The sequence below is a fragment of the Sturnira hondurensis genome, unplaced genomic scaffold (assembly GCF_014824575.4).
Source record: "Sturnira hondurensis isolate 20B ecotype Veracruz unplaced genomic scaffold, ASM1482457v3 Scaffold0023357, whole genome shotgun sequence".
Taxonomy (NCBI): domain Eukaryota; kingdom Metazoa; phylum Chordata; class Mammalia; order Chiroptera; family Phyllostomidae; genus Sturnira; species Sturnira hondurensis.
This window is the reverse complement of record NW_028095988.1, coordinates 5,238,857-5,251,463: the sequence shown is the minus strand read 5'-3', so window position 1 is coordinate 5,251,463 and position 12,607 is coordinate 5,238,857. Positions and strand designations below refer to the sequence as shown.

The following is a 12,607-nucleotide window of genomic DNA, read 5'->3' as shown; positions in this document are numbered from 1 at the left end:
CAAGAGCTGGCCTCTGAACCCAAGGGTCACTGGCTTGATTCCAAGTCACTGCACATGCCTGGATTGTAGGCCATGTCCCTGGTAGGGGGTACATGAGAGGCAACCACACACTGATGTTTCTCTCCCTCCCTTCCCCTTTGTCTAAAAATAAATAAATAACATTGGTGATTTGGAATTTTTAGGGGATTTTCCCAACAGTGGAATGGCTGGGTCAAAATGGAATAGCAGTTCCTTTTCTAATTTTTTGAGGAAATTCCATACTGTTTCCCACAGCGGCTGCACCAGTCTGCATTCCCACCAACAGTGCCCTAGGGTTCCCTCTTCTTTACATCTTTACCTGTTGTTTGTTGATTTGTTAATGATAGCCATACTGACCAGTGTGAGGTGATATCTGATTGCAGTTTTAATTTGCATCTCTCTGATGGTTAGTGATGTGGAGCATCTTTTCATATGTCTATGGGCCCTCTGTATGTCCTTCTTGGGGAAGTGTCTGTTCAGGTCCTTTGCCCATTTTTAATTGAATTGTTTATCTTTTTGGTGTTGAGCTGTATGAATTACTTATAGATTTTGGAGATCAAACTCTCATCTGATGTATCACTGGCAAATATGTTCTCCCATATGATCAGTTCCCTTTTCTTTCCTTTCATTTTGACGATGGTTCCTTTAGCTGCGCAGAGGCTTTTTAATTTGATGTAGTCCCATTTGTTTATTATTTCCTTTATATCCCTTACCCTAGGAGCTAGATCAGCAACAATACTGCTATGTGGGATATCTGACATTTTACTGCCTATGTTTTCCTCTAGGACTTTTATGGTATCATGACTTACAGTTAAATCTTTTATCCATTTTGAGTTTATTCTGGTGTAAATTGGTGGTCTAGTTTCATCCTTTGGCATATACCAGTTCAGGTCTCCCAACACCATTTATGGAAGAAGCTATTTTTACTCCACCGTATGCTCATTGAAGGAAAAAGTTCTTGTTTAAGAAAATGGAAGAATGATAGCAAAATAGTCAAAATTAAGGAGAGAGTATCTTTCAAGCAAGGACATTAGATTTAAGTGTTTGGCTTTAGGCTGGTTGGTTGCAGGTATGAGTGGCATAGGAAAATGAAGAAGCCCTAGGTCAGCAACAGGAGACTACAGTGCCTGTGAAATATCCGATCTCAACAAAGACCTGTGAAGAGATGATAGATGTCTCACTTAAAGTGATGGCCTCACTCTGAGAATGAGTTAACCATTTAGATGAATGGAAGAGGAAGTTTGAGAGGACAGTTGGAGGAGCTAGCAGGGAAAGAGAAAAAGGATCTGTTAAGTGCAGGGTGAGGCGGGGAGCAAGCCTGGCAGAGGAACAAAGAATCCGTACTGCTGAAGGACTGAGATTAGTCAAATGCAATAAAGACTAAAACATAGCCACAGTGCAACAGTTGAGCAAAGGTAGGGGTAGAGAACAGGAGTATGGCAAAAAAGTCTCGTATTTTCTTATGAAGGATGTGAAAACCAAAGGTGAGAAAGGGATTTACGAACTGAAAAGAAATGAAAGCAGAGTAGAGCAGAAATCTGCAGTGCCGTGGTACAGAAGGGAGAACTAGACCCGGGCTGGGAGAGGCAGCCTGCAGAAATCAAGACCACTTTGGGTTGTTGCCCTTTGTTTTTAGGTTAACAGAGGCTTGACTGAGAAGAGGGCATGCTTCACATTACAGAAACCCGAGTGACAGCAGTAATATTATGAGATAAGTGTAGTGTAAGGGGACACATTTATGACCTGTAAAATTCTCATGTATTTTTTCTACATTCTGTACTCTATGTTCAGTACTTTTATAATTCCAAAACGCTTCCATCATTGTATCATAAACAGAAGCTCTGGTGTTATTCCTTATATAAATAAATAAAAGTTGACAATTACAAAAATAAATAATGTATCAATTAGAATTATATTAAGAAATATTATCCTAAAGCTTTTAATGCATTGTGATATTGTAATGTTAGAAAATGTTGAGCAAATAAGCCCATGTCAATAACTTAAATTATGTTAAATATATCATTCCAATATTACTTACTTTCAATTTTAAATTTCTAAGTTTCCTATGATATACTTGCATCTCCTTATAAAGGTCAGTTTTCAGTTATATCCCTAATAATCATCAAACTATATATTTTTAATTTTGTTGACATGAATAGAAAAAAAATAATTTCAAGTTTATCATGTAGTTTTAATCAAGTTACACAATTTGAAAGAACAATATAATTAGGATCCCTTGGGAAGTTTATGAAATAATTTTAACATCTACCTTAATTAACATTCTGAAGCACATAATAATAATTAAGTATTTACAGGTATTGAAAGGAGCTATTCTAAATAATACAAATAAGGGACAACTGTGCTGTAAGATTGACACTTGCCTTGATCTTTAATTGATGAAAACCATCTAAAAAGCTTACTTTTCTAATGACTAAATTAGACCTTGGAAAGCCTTTGCTTAGGTTGTATACAAAAGATGAAATGGGAAAAAAAACTAACACAGTTCTACTTTTTTGTCCATTGTTTTGCAACCTTGAAGTCTTATATAAACGAAGGTACTTTGTTACAAACAGAAAAAATCTAAATTTGACCAGCAGACTAACAGATTGCATGAGGACCTTTAAAATCAGCTACTTCAACCCACATGATCCCCTTCTGGAGAACCAGGAAGAGGGAGGGGTAGGACAGAAGTTCTCAGACTCCAGGTGCAACCAGAAACTAGGACACTAACTTTTGTAAGCTTGGCACCACAGGACAGAGGATACAAAATGCTTCTGGGTATCACTTTACATCCAGAGAGACAGAAATCTGTTCCTCAAAATTAGTGAAAAAAAAAAAACTTTCTCCACTGTTCAAGTGACTTCAATCACGATACTTTTTCTGAGCAGGTCAATCAGTGAGTCTGAATTCCAACCCTCAGCCCCTACCCCGACTATACTTTGAATTTTCAGGTTCAAAAAAGTTTGGACTTTTTTTATTTAAGAAATACAAATGGGGCAATGAGGCTTTAGAAGAACAAATCACACATAATCTTTCTTAACTAACTAACCACTTAACCATTCATAGCAATGTACAGTCTAGACTTCTGCTACCTGGTTAGACACTATGCATGCTATTCCATGGGACAAGACAGTGTTTCTGTACAGTTTTAACAACAAATACGCACTTGACAAGTATCGCTAAATGCCTAATGTTTGCCAGGTGTTTGGGATATTTTAGTAAATAAAACGGTGATATCTCCCCTCATGGTAGGTATATTCTGTCGGTGGGGCTGGGGTGGGGAGAGAACCCAGAATAAACGTAATAAATAAAATCAATAATAGTCTAAAAGATGATATGTGCTATGAAAATTAAAAAAATGAAAACAGACTGCAGTAAGAGGGGTGCAGGGGTAGGTGTGGGGGTGACGTTGAGTGCACTGTAGTTTTAAATCGAGTGTGAGTGCAATGCTTGCACAGCTGGTGATATCTGTGCTAGTGAACTCCTCTGTCTCTGGACACTGAATTATAATCTTTCCTAAGAGGCTGGCATATCTAACAATGGGAAAAGAGTTCAAACATTTTTTTTCATTTGTTTCAGTTGGCGGAGGTGATGAGTTCCCTATTTTTGGCGAAACAATGAAACAATGGCAACTTTAGGATACAGTATGAACTCCTAAATTTGATTATCTGCATTTAATTAAGCCAAACTTGAATAAAACTCATTGTACAGGGCCCATGACTGAAAAATTCAACACATCAATATGCAGCATAGTAAAGACAGAGCTGCATGATACAAGTTAAAGACATGACAGCAAGGGCCGGTGTGCCTTTGTCCCTACCTTATTCCCCGGACACCAACAGTGCTTAGCTCATGACATGATTCAATACGAGTAGGACGAATGAAGTGAGCAATGACTGGGGACAGAGAGGATGTGGTAAGTGACGAGGTGTTCGAGATTTCAGGCCATAATATGAGAGCTGCTTGACCTCTTCATATGCTCAAGGGGCATAATTTGACTTTGAATCCAACCGTTTTTTAGAAAACCATATTATTATAATTTAAAAAGTACCAAATGTCTGCTTATTGCATTTGAATTGTTGATTACGTCTGTCCTTTTATTGATGTATTTACTTATTTATTTTAAAAAGGTGCAGAGGAAGGTATTTTTTTTAAGATTATATTTATTTATTTTTAGAGAAGAGGGAAGGGAGGAAGAAAGGGAGAGAAACCTCAATGCGAGAGACACTAATCAGCTGCCTCTTGCATGAGTCCTGATGGGGGACTGAACCTACAACCCAGGCATTTGTCCTGACCGGGAATTGAACAGGTGACCTTCTGCTTTGTGGGACCGTGCTCAACTAACTGAGCCACACCTCTCAGGGCTGCACCTATTCTTTTAGAAGAGGAGATGGGAGACAGGTATGCTCAGGTGTATCTTATTTTTCTACCTCACTGCAGAGGCAGCAGCCTGGGCTGACAGACTCAGAAAAGCTGAGTGAAAGGCCTAGGCACAGAAAATCAGACCTTCAACAGTGACCAGGAGTGTCCAACCTTTTGGTGTCTCTGGGCCAAAATGGAAGAATTGTCTTGGGCCACACATTGAATACACAAACACTAACAAAAACTGATAAGCAAAAAAGAAAAGCTTTTAAGTAAATTTATAATTTTGTGTTTGGCCACACTGATAGCCATCCTGGGCCACATGTGACCCACGGGCCACACGTTGGACACCCTTTAGTCCATCTTCTACAACTGTCACCAGGATGGACCAGGAAAGTCCTCTCACGCCCTAGAAGTTGGGATGAATATCTCGCCGAATGCCGACTCTGGAGTGGCCGTGCTGCAAAGGAACAGGCCTCGGATACCACACGGGAGCGGGGACCAGGAGAGCAAGGGCCAGGTCTGGGAACATGTCGTTTACTAAGTTTTCAAAAGTCATCTGCAGCTCAATGTTGCCTTTAAAATGCTTTTTAGATACCTGTCTTGTTAACTGATTAGCAGGCTGTGAGCTACGATTCTATGAACTGACATGTTCAAAGCTGTGGCTGGCTTCTCCCCTGTGAAAACAGAGCATTAACGGAGCGGTCCTGTGTCCTCTGTGCGGCAGCAGTTATCCGAGGCACAGATACACCACCTTTAGAAATCTGAATCCTACAAAGGTTTGTTATTATTTTTAGTTTTCTGTATACATGAAGTTCTTTAGGACAGAAATCTTATTTTTTCAGCTTCTAATTGTATGAAACTTAATAAATGGCAGCTAAATGAAACAAAAAATGAAGAAATTCAATGTTTCATTTTGTTAGCAATGATCAAATGAAAATTATCCAATAAAAGTATGAATTAGAAATTATGACCAGCATGCATGACAAGCAGAGAATTAGGGCAATTATATAAAAATGGGCACTTATCAATGGCCTAAATTGTCTAGACTAGATATCTAGTTTGACCATATTTAGTATACAATTGCTCAATTCCCTTCCGGTCTACAGAAAACATTTAAGTGATTAAAACTTATATCTACCACATAATACTGTTTATTAACAAATTATGGCTTTGAAAAGGGACTTATTAATGAGAAGAGTTAAGTAACGTGCTTAATATTAAATAAAAGATTTACAGAAAGAGACAAAAGGAGACATTAATAACATATATTACTCATTTACCTGATATGCTGACAGTTATATCCTCAATTTACATAATTATGACAACATAAAGGAAAATGTTTATGAAGAAAGGCAATTTATAATGTAAAACAAATGCTCTTAGCATGTACACTAGGAGCAAATGCTGAAACATTACCCATTTACTGAGTATTAATAATGTCTAAAAATCTACAATTAAGTACGTAAAAAAGAACTGCTTCCTAGACCTAGGAAAGATAATACCCAGCCAGCAGTTTGACGCATAATCTGCCTTTTCAGTAATTCTAAAGTGTTTCTCAATACCCACGCCACACATATTTGGTTAACTTTTCTTCATTTTACAAAAGTAGAGAGGGTATCCTATGACCTCCTAATGAAAAACAAATGAGTACCTGTAGAATTGCAACCTCATTACGAAGCTGGCTTTCTTGTTTTGTTGGAAATCTTAATTTGTCGATGATTTTAATAGCTACATCTCTTCCTGTTTTACGATGTTTTCCTTTAAAATAAAAAAGAAAAATATTAGTATAATGTTATTAAATATCTATATTAAAGAACTCCAGAATAAATAGAAACACTTATAGAAATTATAACAATGTTTCACTGAATAAATTAACATTTCTGATGTGCATTAACTTGTATCCATAAAGATTTCATTTCTTGGCTTCATTATTCTAAATCATACATGTACTATAAAATTAGCCACAATTTAAAACACAAAAAATTGGAACATTAAAGCTATGTGTATTAATAGCCTGTTATTTTCTCATAAAAACATGATTTAGAAACAGGATACTGAGCTATTTAATATAGAAAGTACTCATACCAACAATACAGTGCTCTCCTTAAGAAAGTGTACTTTTAGTTCCTGGTAAACGAATGTGTATTATAACGAAAAGAGTAAAAATCTTGGCTCTGTCATTCACTAGCTTTGTGACCTTAAGCAAATCACTTAAGTTTTCTGAGTATTAGGTTCCTCATCTTCATGATGTGGTTGAGAGAATTAGATGAAATGAAATAGGTAAAATACACACAGTTTTCAGATAACTATATATACTCAAAAAATGTTACTTATCATCATTACTGTCATCATCATTATGACACTATAGGCCATTTGGCCACAATACACCCCGTTCAATTTTCACAACAACCCTTTGATGGAATCTGTAGGGCTCCCTTCAACTCTCAACTTCTACGCTACTCTATGCAGTAAGTATAGAATAGAGTAGTGTTAACTGAATGCAAACATGAAAATAAATTCGAAACTGAAAATGGGCCTAATCATTCAAATTCTTTTGTCGTGTACAAACTAACTTGAACTTCCATTATTTCAACATTTGTTGCAAATCTTTTGTCTCTACTCCTGTCATTAAAATGGGCGACCTCTCTTCCGAGACTCTGTCCTCATCTACTTCTTTCTCTTCGTGTCTAGTCTTCACCTCTCCGTCTGCCTGGTGGAGACCTCCCCTAAGTCTGCTCCTTCAATGTTGGCTGTGACAAATTACCTGGCACCTGCTGGTGTCTCCAACCTCATTTTCCACACGTGCCTTGCCCCTGCATTATGTGCAGTTAGGGAAATTGACCATGCTCTACACACCATGATTTACTTCTGCATGTGATTATTACACTGTAGAGCAACACTCTGCACTGCACTTGGTCTCCCCTATTACACTCCTATGCGTTACCAAAAAGCACAATGGTTGCTGACTCACTGAGAGGCGTGCCATAAAAAAAATCATTTGCCCTGGCTGGTGTAGCTCAGTAGATGAGTGCAGGCCTGCAAACCACACAATCGCGGTTCAATTCCCAGTCAGGGCACATGTCTGGGTTGCAGGCCAGTTCCCAGCAGGGGACTCATGAGAGGCAACTGTACATTGATATTTCTCTCCTTCCTTTCCCCTCTAAAGATAAATAAATAAAATATTTTTAAAAATCATTTGAGTATTTTGTAAGAATCAAAATTCCTTTGTAAAATACAGTAGAACCTGATTAATTTTTAACTGAAAATACAATATTATAATATTGAATAAAACACTGCAGTTGTTTCAGAGCAGCCCCACCTCACAAAAAAGATAATTTATTACTGATTATATTAGGGAAATAAAAGCTATGATGTCCTTTTATAGGGTAGTTAAAATAGGAACACTAAATATTTCTTAAAGGCTTGAAAAATATAATAGAACTGGCTAGAATCTAAAATAGCCGTGATTAAAATAATAAATTTACTAAATAAGCTTGACAATAAGAAAAAATTAAAATTTAGTATTTCATTTCAAAATTTTTTAAAAATTAAACATTTATGAAATACATATATTGTTAAAGGTACTAGAATTAAAAGATTTTTTTGTGTTTAGTTACTTGATTGAATTTCTACTGAGTTCTGACAAAATATGCTAAAAGGAAATTGAACTAATTTGTTTATAAATGACAACATCCTGGTTTCTCAACATTATATCTGAAAAAAAACAATATTTAACCAGTTCTGTGTATAGTTTGTCTGCATTTAAGCAAAAAAAAAAGATTTTTAGGAATAGAAAAACTTCTTTTTCAAAACATCAAAGTACCAATTTTCCAAACACTGATTATTTCAAGAGAAATATCTAAAAATAGAAAACAGATTTATATACAACCATATACACACAGGTCTTTTCTTTTACATATTTTCTTGGAGATATTCCTTTTATAAACACAAGTAGCTAATTTTTAAATTAGTAAAAATACTTAGTGAACTAACCCACCTCCGTAAACAATTCCAAACTGCCCAGAACCCAGCACTTCGTCGGGGAAAATCTGATACACCGTGCTGATGTCCTACAGGTGCAAGTTCAAGGGAATACACACAGGAAGTGGGACAAAACGTTAGTCCTAACAAATCACACGACGTTGTTAAGTACATCACACTGTGGTTAAGCATATCATACAATATCAAAATATTTAATAAATATTTTAAACATATTGCAAACACTAGATGAAATCTGCAATAGGACCATCATATTCAAAATATACTCTTCAATTAATGTAATATTGTAATGTTTTGAAAACGATTCTGCTCTTAAGCAGCTGAGTAATGTCCATGAAATATGTCTCATCAGAGATAAGTAAGACTTAAGATTACAGAATTATCATTTAGTGTCTATATTCAAAAAAAAAATTCGCTTACCCAGATGGCTATTTAGAAATATGGGTTAAATACTCATGAATGTGGGTCAGTCCTAATTCCAACCACACCACTCTTCAGGGCTGGAATGGTGCGGCTGCTTCCTTACCAGCCCCCACGCCCAAGCGAGTGTAAACTCAGAGGGGAGCAGAGTCACAGGAGGGTGAGCGAGCAGCAGACATGGAGGGGGGACGGCACTGCACTATGAAACTCCTCTGTGAGGTAACTTAAATCCTCTCATTCCACCGCTTCTGGAGGTACAAAGTCCCAAATGTCTACTCTTTCTCTCTGAGATAATAATTGCTAAATAAAGCATAATGCTTTAGTCTGTGTTTTACAGTCTGTGATTTGATGACCACAAGTATTCAAGCACAATGCACCTTGCCACTGCACATATTTCTGTTACATCCTGCGGAATCTGCTGCCTACCCTCCACTCATAGTCTCTTTGTCCCTTCAAAAATAAGTCCTTTTACATCAAATCCTACCCTCCTTATATCCTACATGTTCCTATCCTTTTCTTTTGTTCTTTCCCCTAGAAAACAACTGCAAGTTGTCTCTATCCTGTGACCCCTTCAGAGTGTTTGTGGTTACCTGGAGATAAGAAAGTGAATTAATTCTACTCCAGCATTGAGTCCAACCTAGTCCATCTTTCTCTGAGAGCTCAATAGCCCACCCAGACTTTTTAGTGCACGACTGTGGCCAAACAAGGAGGAACAACCCCACAGGTATCTAGAATTCCCCTAAGGCTTATAAGTTAACCTACATTTCTCAGAGTACTCTCTGGCTAAGCAAAAGCAACTATTATGTGATCGACAGCATAAACATTCATCTAGTCTTCACTATGCAATTCTTAATTCTCTCCAATCTCTGGATTTCAGTTTATGACAATTTAGAAAAGGTTACAAAGCTATACTAAAGATAAAGAATTTCATGGAGTTTATTCTTTAGAAAACTAACTCAGATCAGTGTAAGGCTGAAAACTCTGCTTTTAGTTACAGGTAAAGCAGGCAAAAGACAGCAAAAGGTCTGAGTCACTGGATAAGGTGAGAAAGGCCTTGCTACTTCTGGGCAACTTGCCTTAGTGACAAAGTGCAACAAATAGAGCAAACAGACCATAGAGTGTAAATTATGTCATATTATGTCTGATCTGTAATTTTCCAAACTGAGCCTAAAGGGTGGAGTTAGATGGCCCAGGTCACATGGATGCTAGAGCACAGACCCATAAAATCTAATTTACGCAGCTTTTTGGGGGGCCCTTGATGTGGTTAAGTGACTGTAAGAGCATCTGTAACTCCTCATCACATGAAAACACCCTCCAGGGTGCAATCAGGAAATGACAATAAGGGCATGTGTAAGCAAGTCATGCAACTCAAAAATTTTATCTTCTTTGGTATTTTGCAATATGACCCATTAAAATTCTAGCACCAAGATGGGCAAATGTGTGAAAAATCGGCAATGGCAATGTAATTGCTTCTCTGAGATGAGAAATAGGTATTTAGCTCTCAACACTACAGTATAGATTATAGAAAAATCACCAAAAATACATATAATATAATGTTTATGAAATCTTATGGAAGGAAAGTACCCAGATACTAATATTATTTTATATTTTAGAAAATACCAAAAAATTAAAATGTTAGGTAGATAAAATTGCATTTTAAGATGCCCTTATTTTCCAATTAAAACACATTACCAAGTTTTATATTAGTAAGTGCATACTCACCACATTTTCTTGAATCTGGCAATTTGATACCGAAATACTCACAGAAATATCTCCTGGAAATACAAGTTTAAAAAAAAAAGAAGTAAGAGAGTTAACAGCATAATAGGTAAACACATGCTTACTAATCAAGCTACAGGCTATCTTTCAATCATAGCAATTAAATTTTTCTATAGAAATGTCTATTAGACTATTTCTTTCATTTTACTCTTATACATTTACTCAGTACTTGGCTTTGAAAAATAATATATTCTGAGTTTACAGTTCAGAGTCAAGTTCAAGTACTGGCTTGCCATTTTGTAGTTCACAAACTGAAACAACTTAATCTCTCTAGGACCTAATTTCCTCACCTGTAAAATAAGCAAATTGTTAATATCTAGGCATTAAATTAGAGACCTTATGTAAAATCCTTAGCACCAAAATAGGCAAATATATTTTATTAATATATGCATTAGCTGGAAGATCAATTAAGTAGTTGTGAGAGATCATCAGATAATACCCTGATGTGAAAAACAGAAGGTCTTCCTCACAGGCTCCATTCTTGATAGCTGTTGTGAAATTTAAAATTACATTCATAGAGCCCTGGCTGGTGTGGCTCAGTGGATGGAGTACCAGCCTGTGAACCAAAGGGTCGTAGATTTGATACCCAATCAGGGACACAAGCTTAGGCTGGGGGCCAGGTCCCCAGTGTGGGGCATGTGAGAGACAACCACACATTGATGTTTCTCTCCCTCTCTTTCTCCCTCCCTTCCCCTCTCTCTAAAAATAAATAAATAAAATAAAAAATAAAAATACATTCATATACATACATATACATATACATATACTTGTGTGTGTTACATATATATATTCCTGTCAGATATTTTAAAAATATATTTCACCTTGATATTTGATCCTGGTCCCATTTTCACAGAATCTACCTCACTCTACTAATGACACAGATTTGTTCCTGGGATATCATTTTTAAGGCTTTCCAAGTACTCTGCACACCATGTACACACAGAGTAGCATGTTATGTGGTTTTCAGGAAACATGTTAATATAGATTTGCAAATAGCAAGACTGGCGTTCTACGTCAAGCCCAAGGACACTTCATATTTTATGTCCAATAGCTCTAGATTTCTGCTATTGCCTAACATTTGGGTTTACATGAATTTGTTCAAATTTTAATATAAAATAAAAATAAGAATCTAATGAATATTTAAATATATATTTCATGTTATCAAAGAAACTAAATCACCCCCCAGAAGGTTCTCTGCTCCTGCTCCACAGACAGAAAAGCGGCAGACTCACTGTGAGAGTTGGTCCCTGACCCTACGGCCGAGCCCTTGGGGATGACGGGCATGAGGGCGTGCTGGATCGCCACCTCCCACATCCTGGCCACGTCTGCGCCCACGCCACTGGTGAGGACACTGCCGTTGGGGGGCGGGCTGGATGGGTTGACCACATTTTCGCCCACGTAATACACTACATTTGCTGTAGTGATCTCAAAGCAGTGAGGATTAGCCCCATTAGGGATTAAAGCTGAAGGTTTTGCTGGTTCCAGAGATAAAATTTCTGATAAAGGAATTTCCTGTGGAAGAAAGAGTGTGCCCAATGTAGTTTACCAAAAACATGTAAACTTTCAAATAACATGCAAACTGGGAACACAGAAAGGACATTACAAATGGCCATCATTCATATAAAATGGTTTTGTAAAATACAGACTATTACTAAACAAAATTTTAAAATACTTTTGCTAGGGGAAACCTAATCATTGTATTTTCCCAGAAAGATTTAAGTTATTTTTTCCCTGTGTTCATAAGGCAAGAACAAGTATCAACGAGAATAATGATTTTGAGCGTGCTTCAAAATCTGACTTAGAACATAAATGACAATTTTTATAACAAGTGAGGTGGAATTATGACACTTCTGAAATGCATTTAGGTATGCATGGCTGTTTTTAAACTTTAACAGTTCTTTAAAGAACTGGAAATGATTCATATAATTTGACTTGATACATGTTAATAGAAAAATACAGCCAAGTGAGTAGTTTTAATGAGGAAAAACCACAGTGACTGGTTTTAAAAGCATTTGCTTTAAGTACA

At 36.7% G+C, this 12,607-nt stretch overlaps 1 protein-coding gene across 2 annotated transcripts in view; it reads right to left on the bottom strand.

The window, feature by feature from the left end:
* Positions 1–12,607, bottom strand: part of PRKD1 (protein kinase D1) — a 315,738-nt gene that overhangs the window by 38,608 nt on the left and 264,523 nt on the right. For both annotated transcript variants that reach the window (XM_037037455.1, XM_037037456.1), the window contains 4 exons: positions 11,814–12,093; positions 10,525–10,577; positions 8,381–8,453; positions 6,035–6,141 (listed from right to left, as the gene is read on the bottom strand). In XM_037037455.1, coding sequence (XP_036893350.1) covers positions 6,035–6,141; positions 8,381–8,453; positions 10,525–10,577; positions 11,814–12,093 — 513 coding nt within the window. The remainder of the gene's footprint in view (positions 1–6,034; positions 6,142–8,380; positions 8,454–10,524; positions 10,578–11,813; positions 12,094–12,607) is intronic.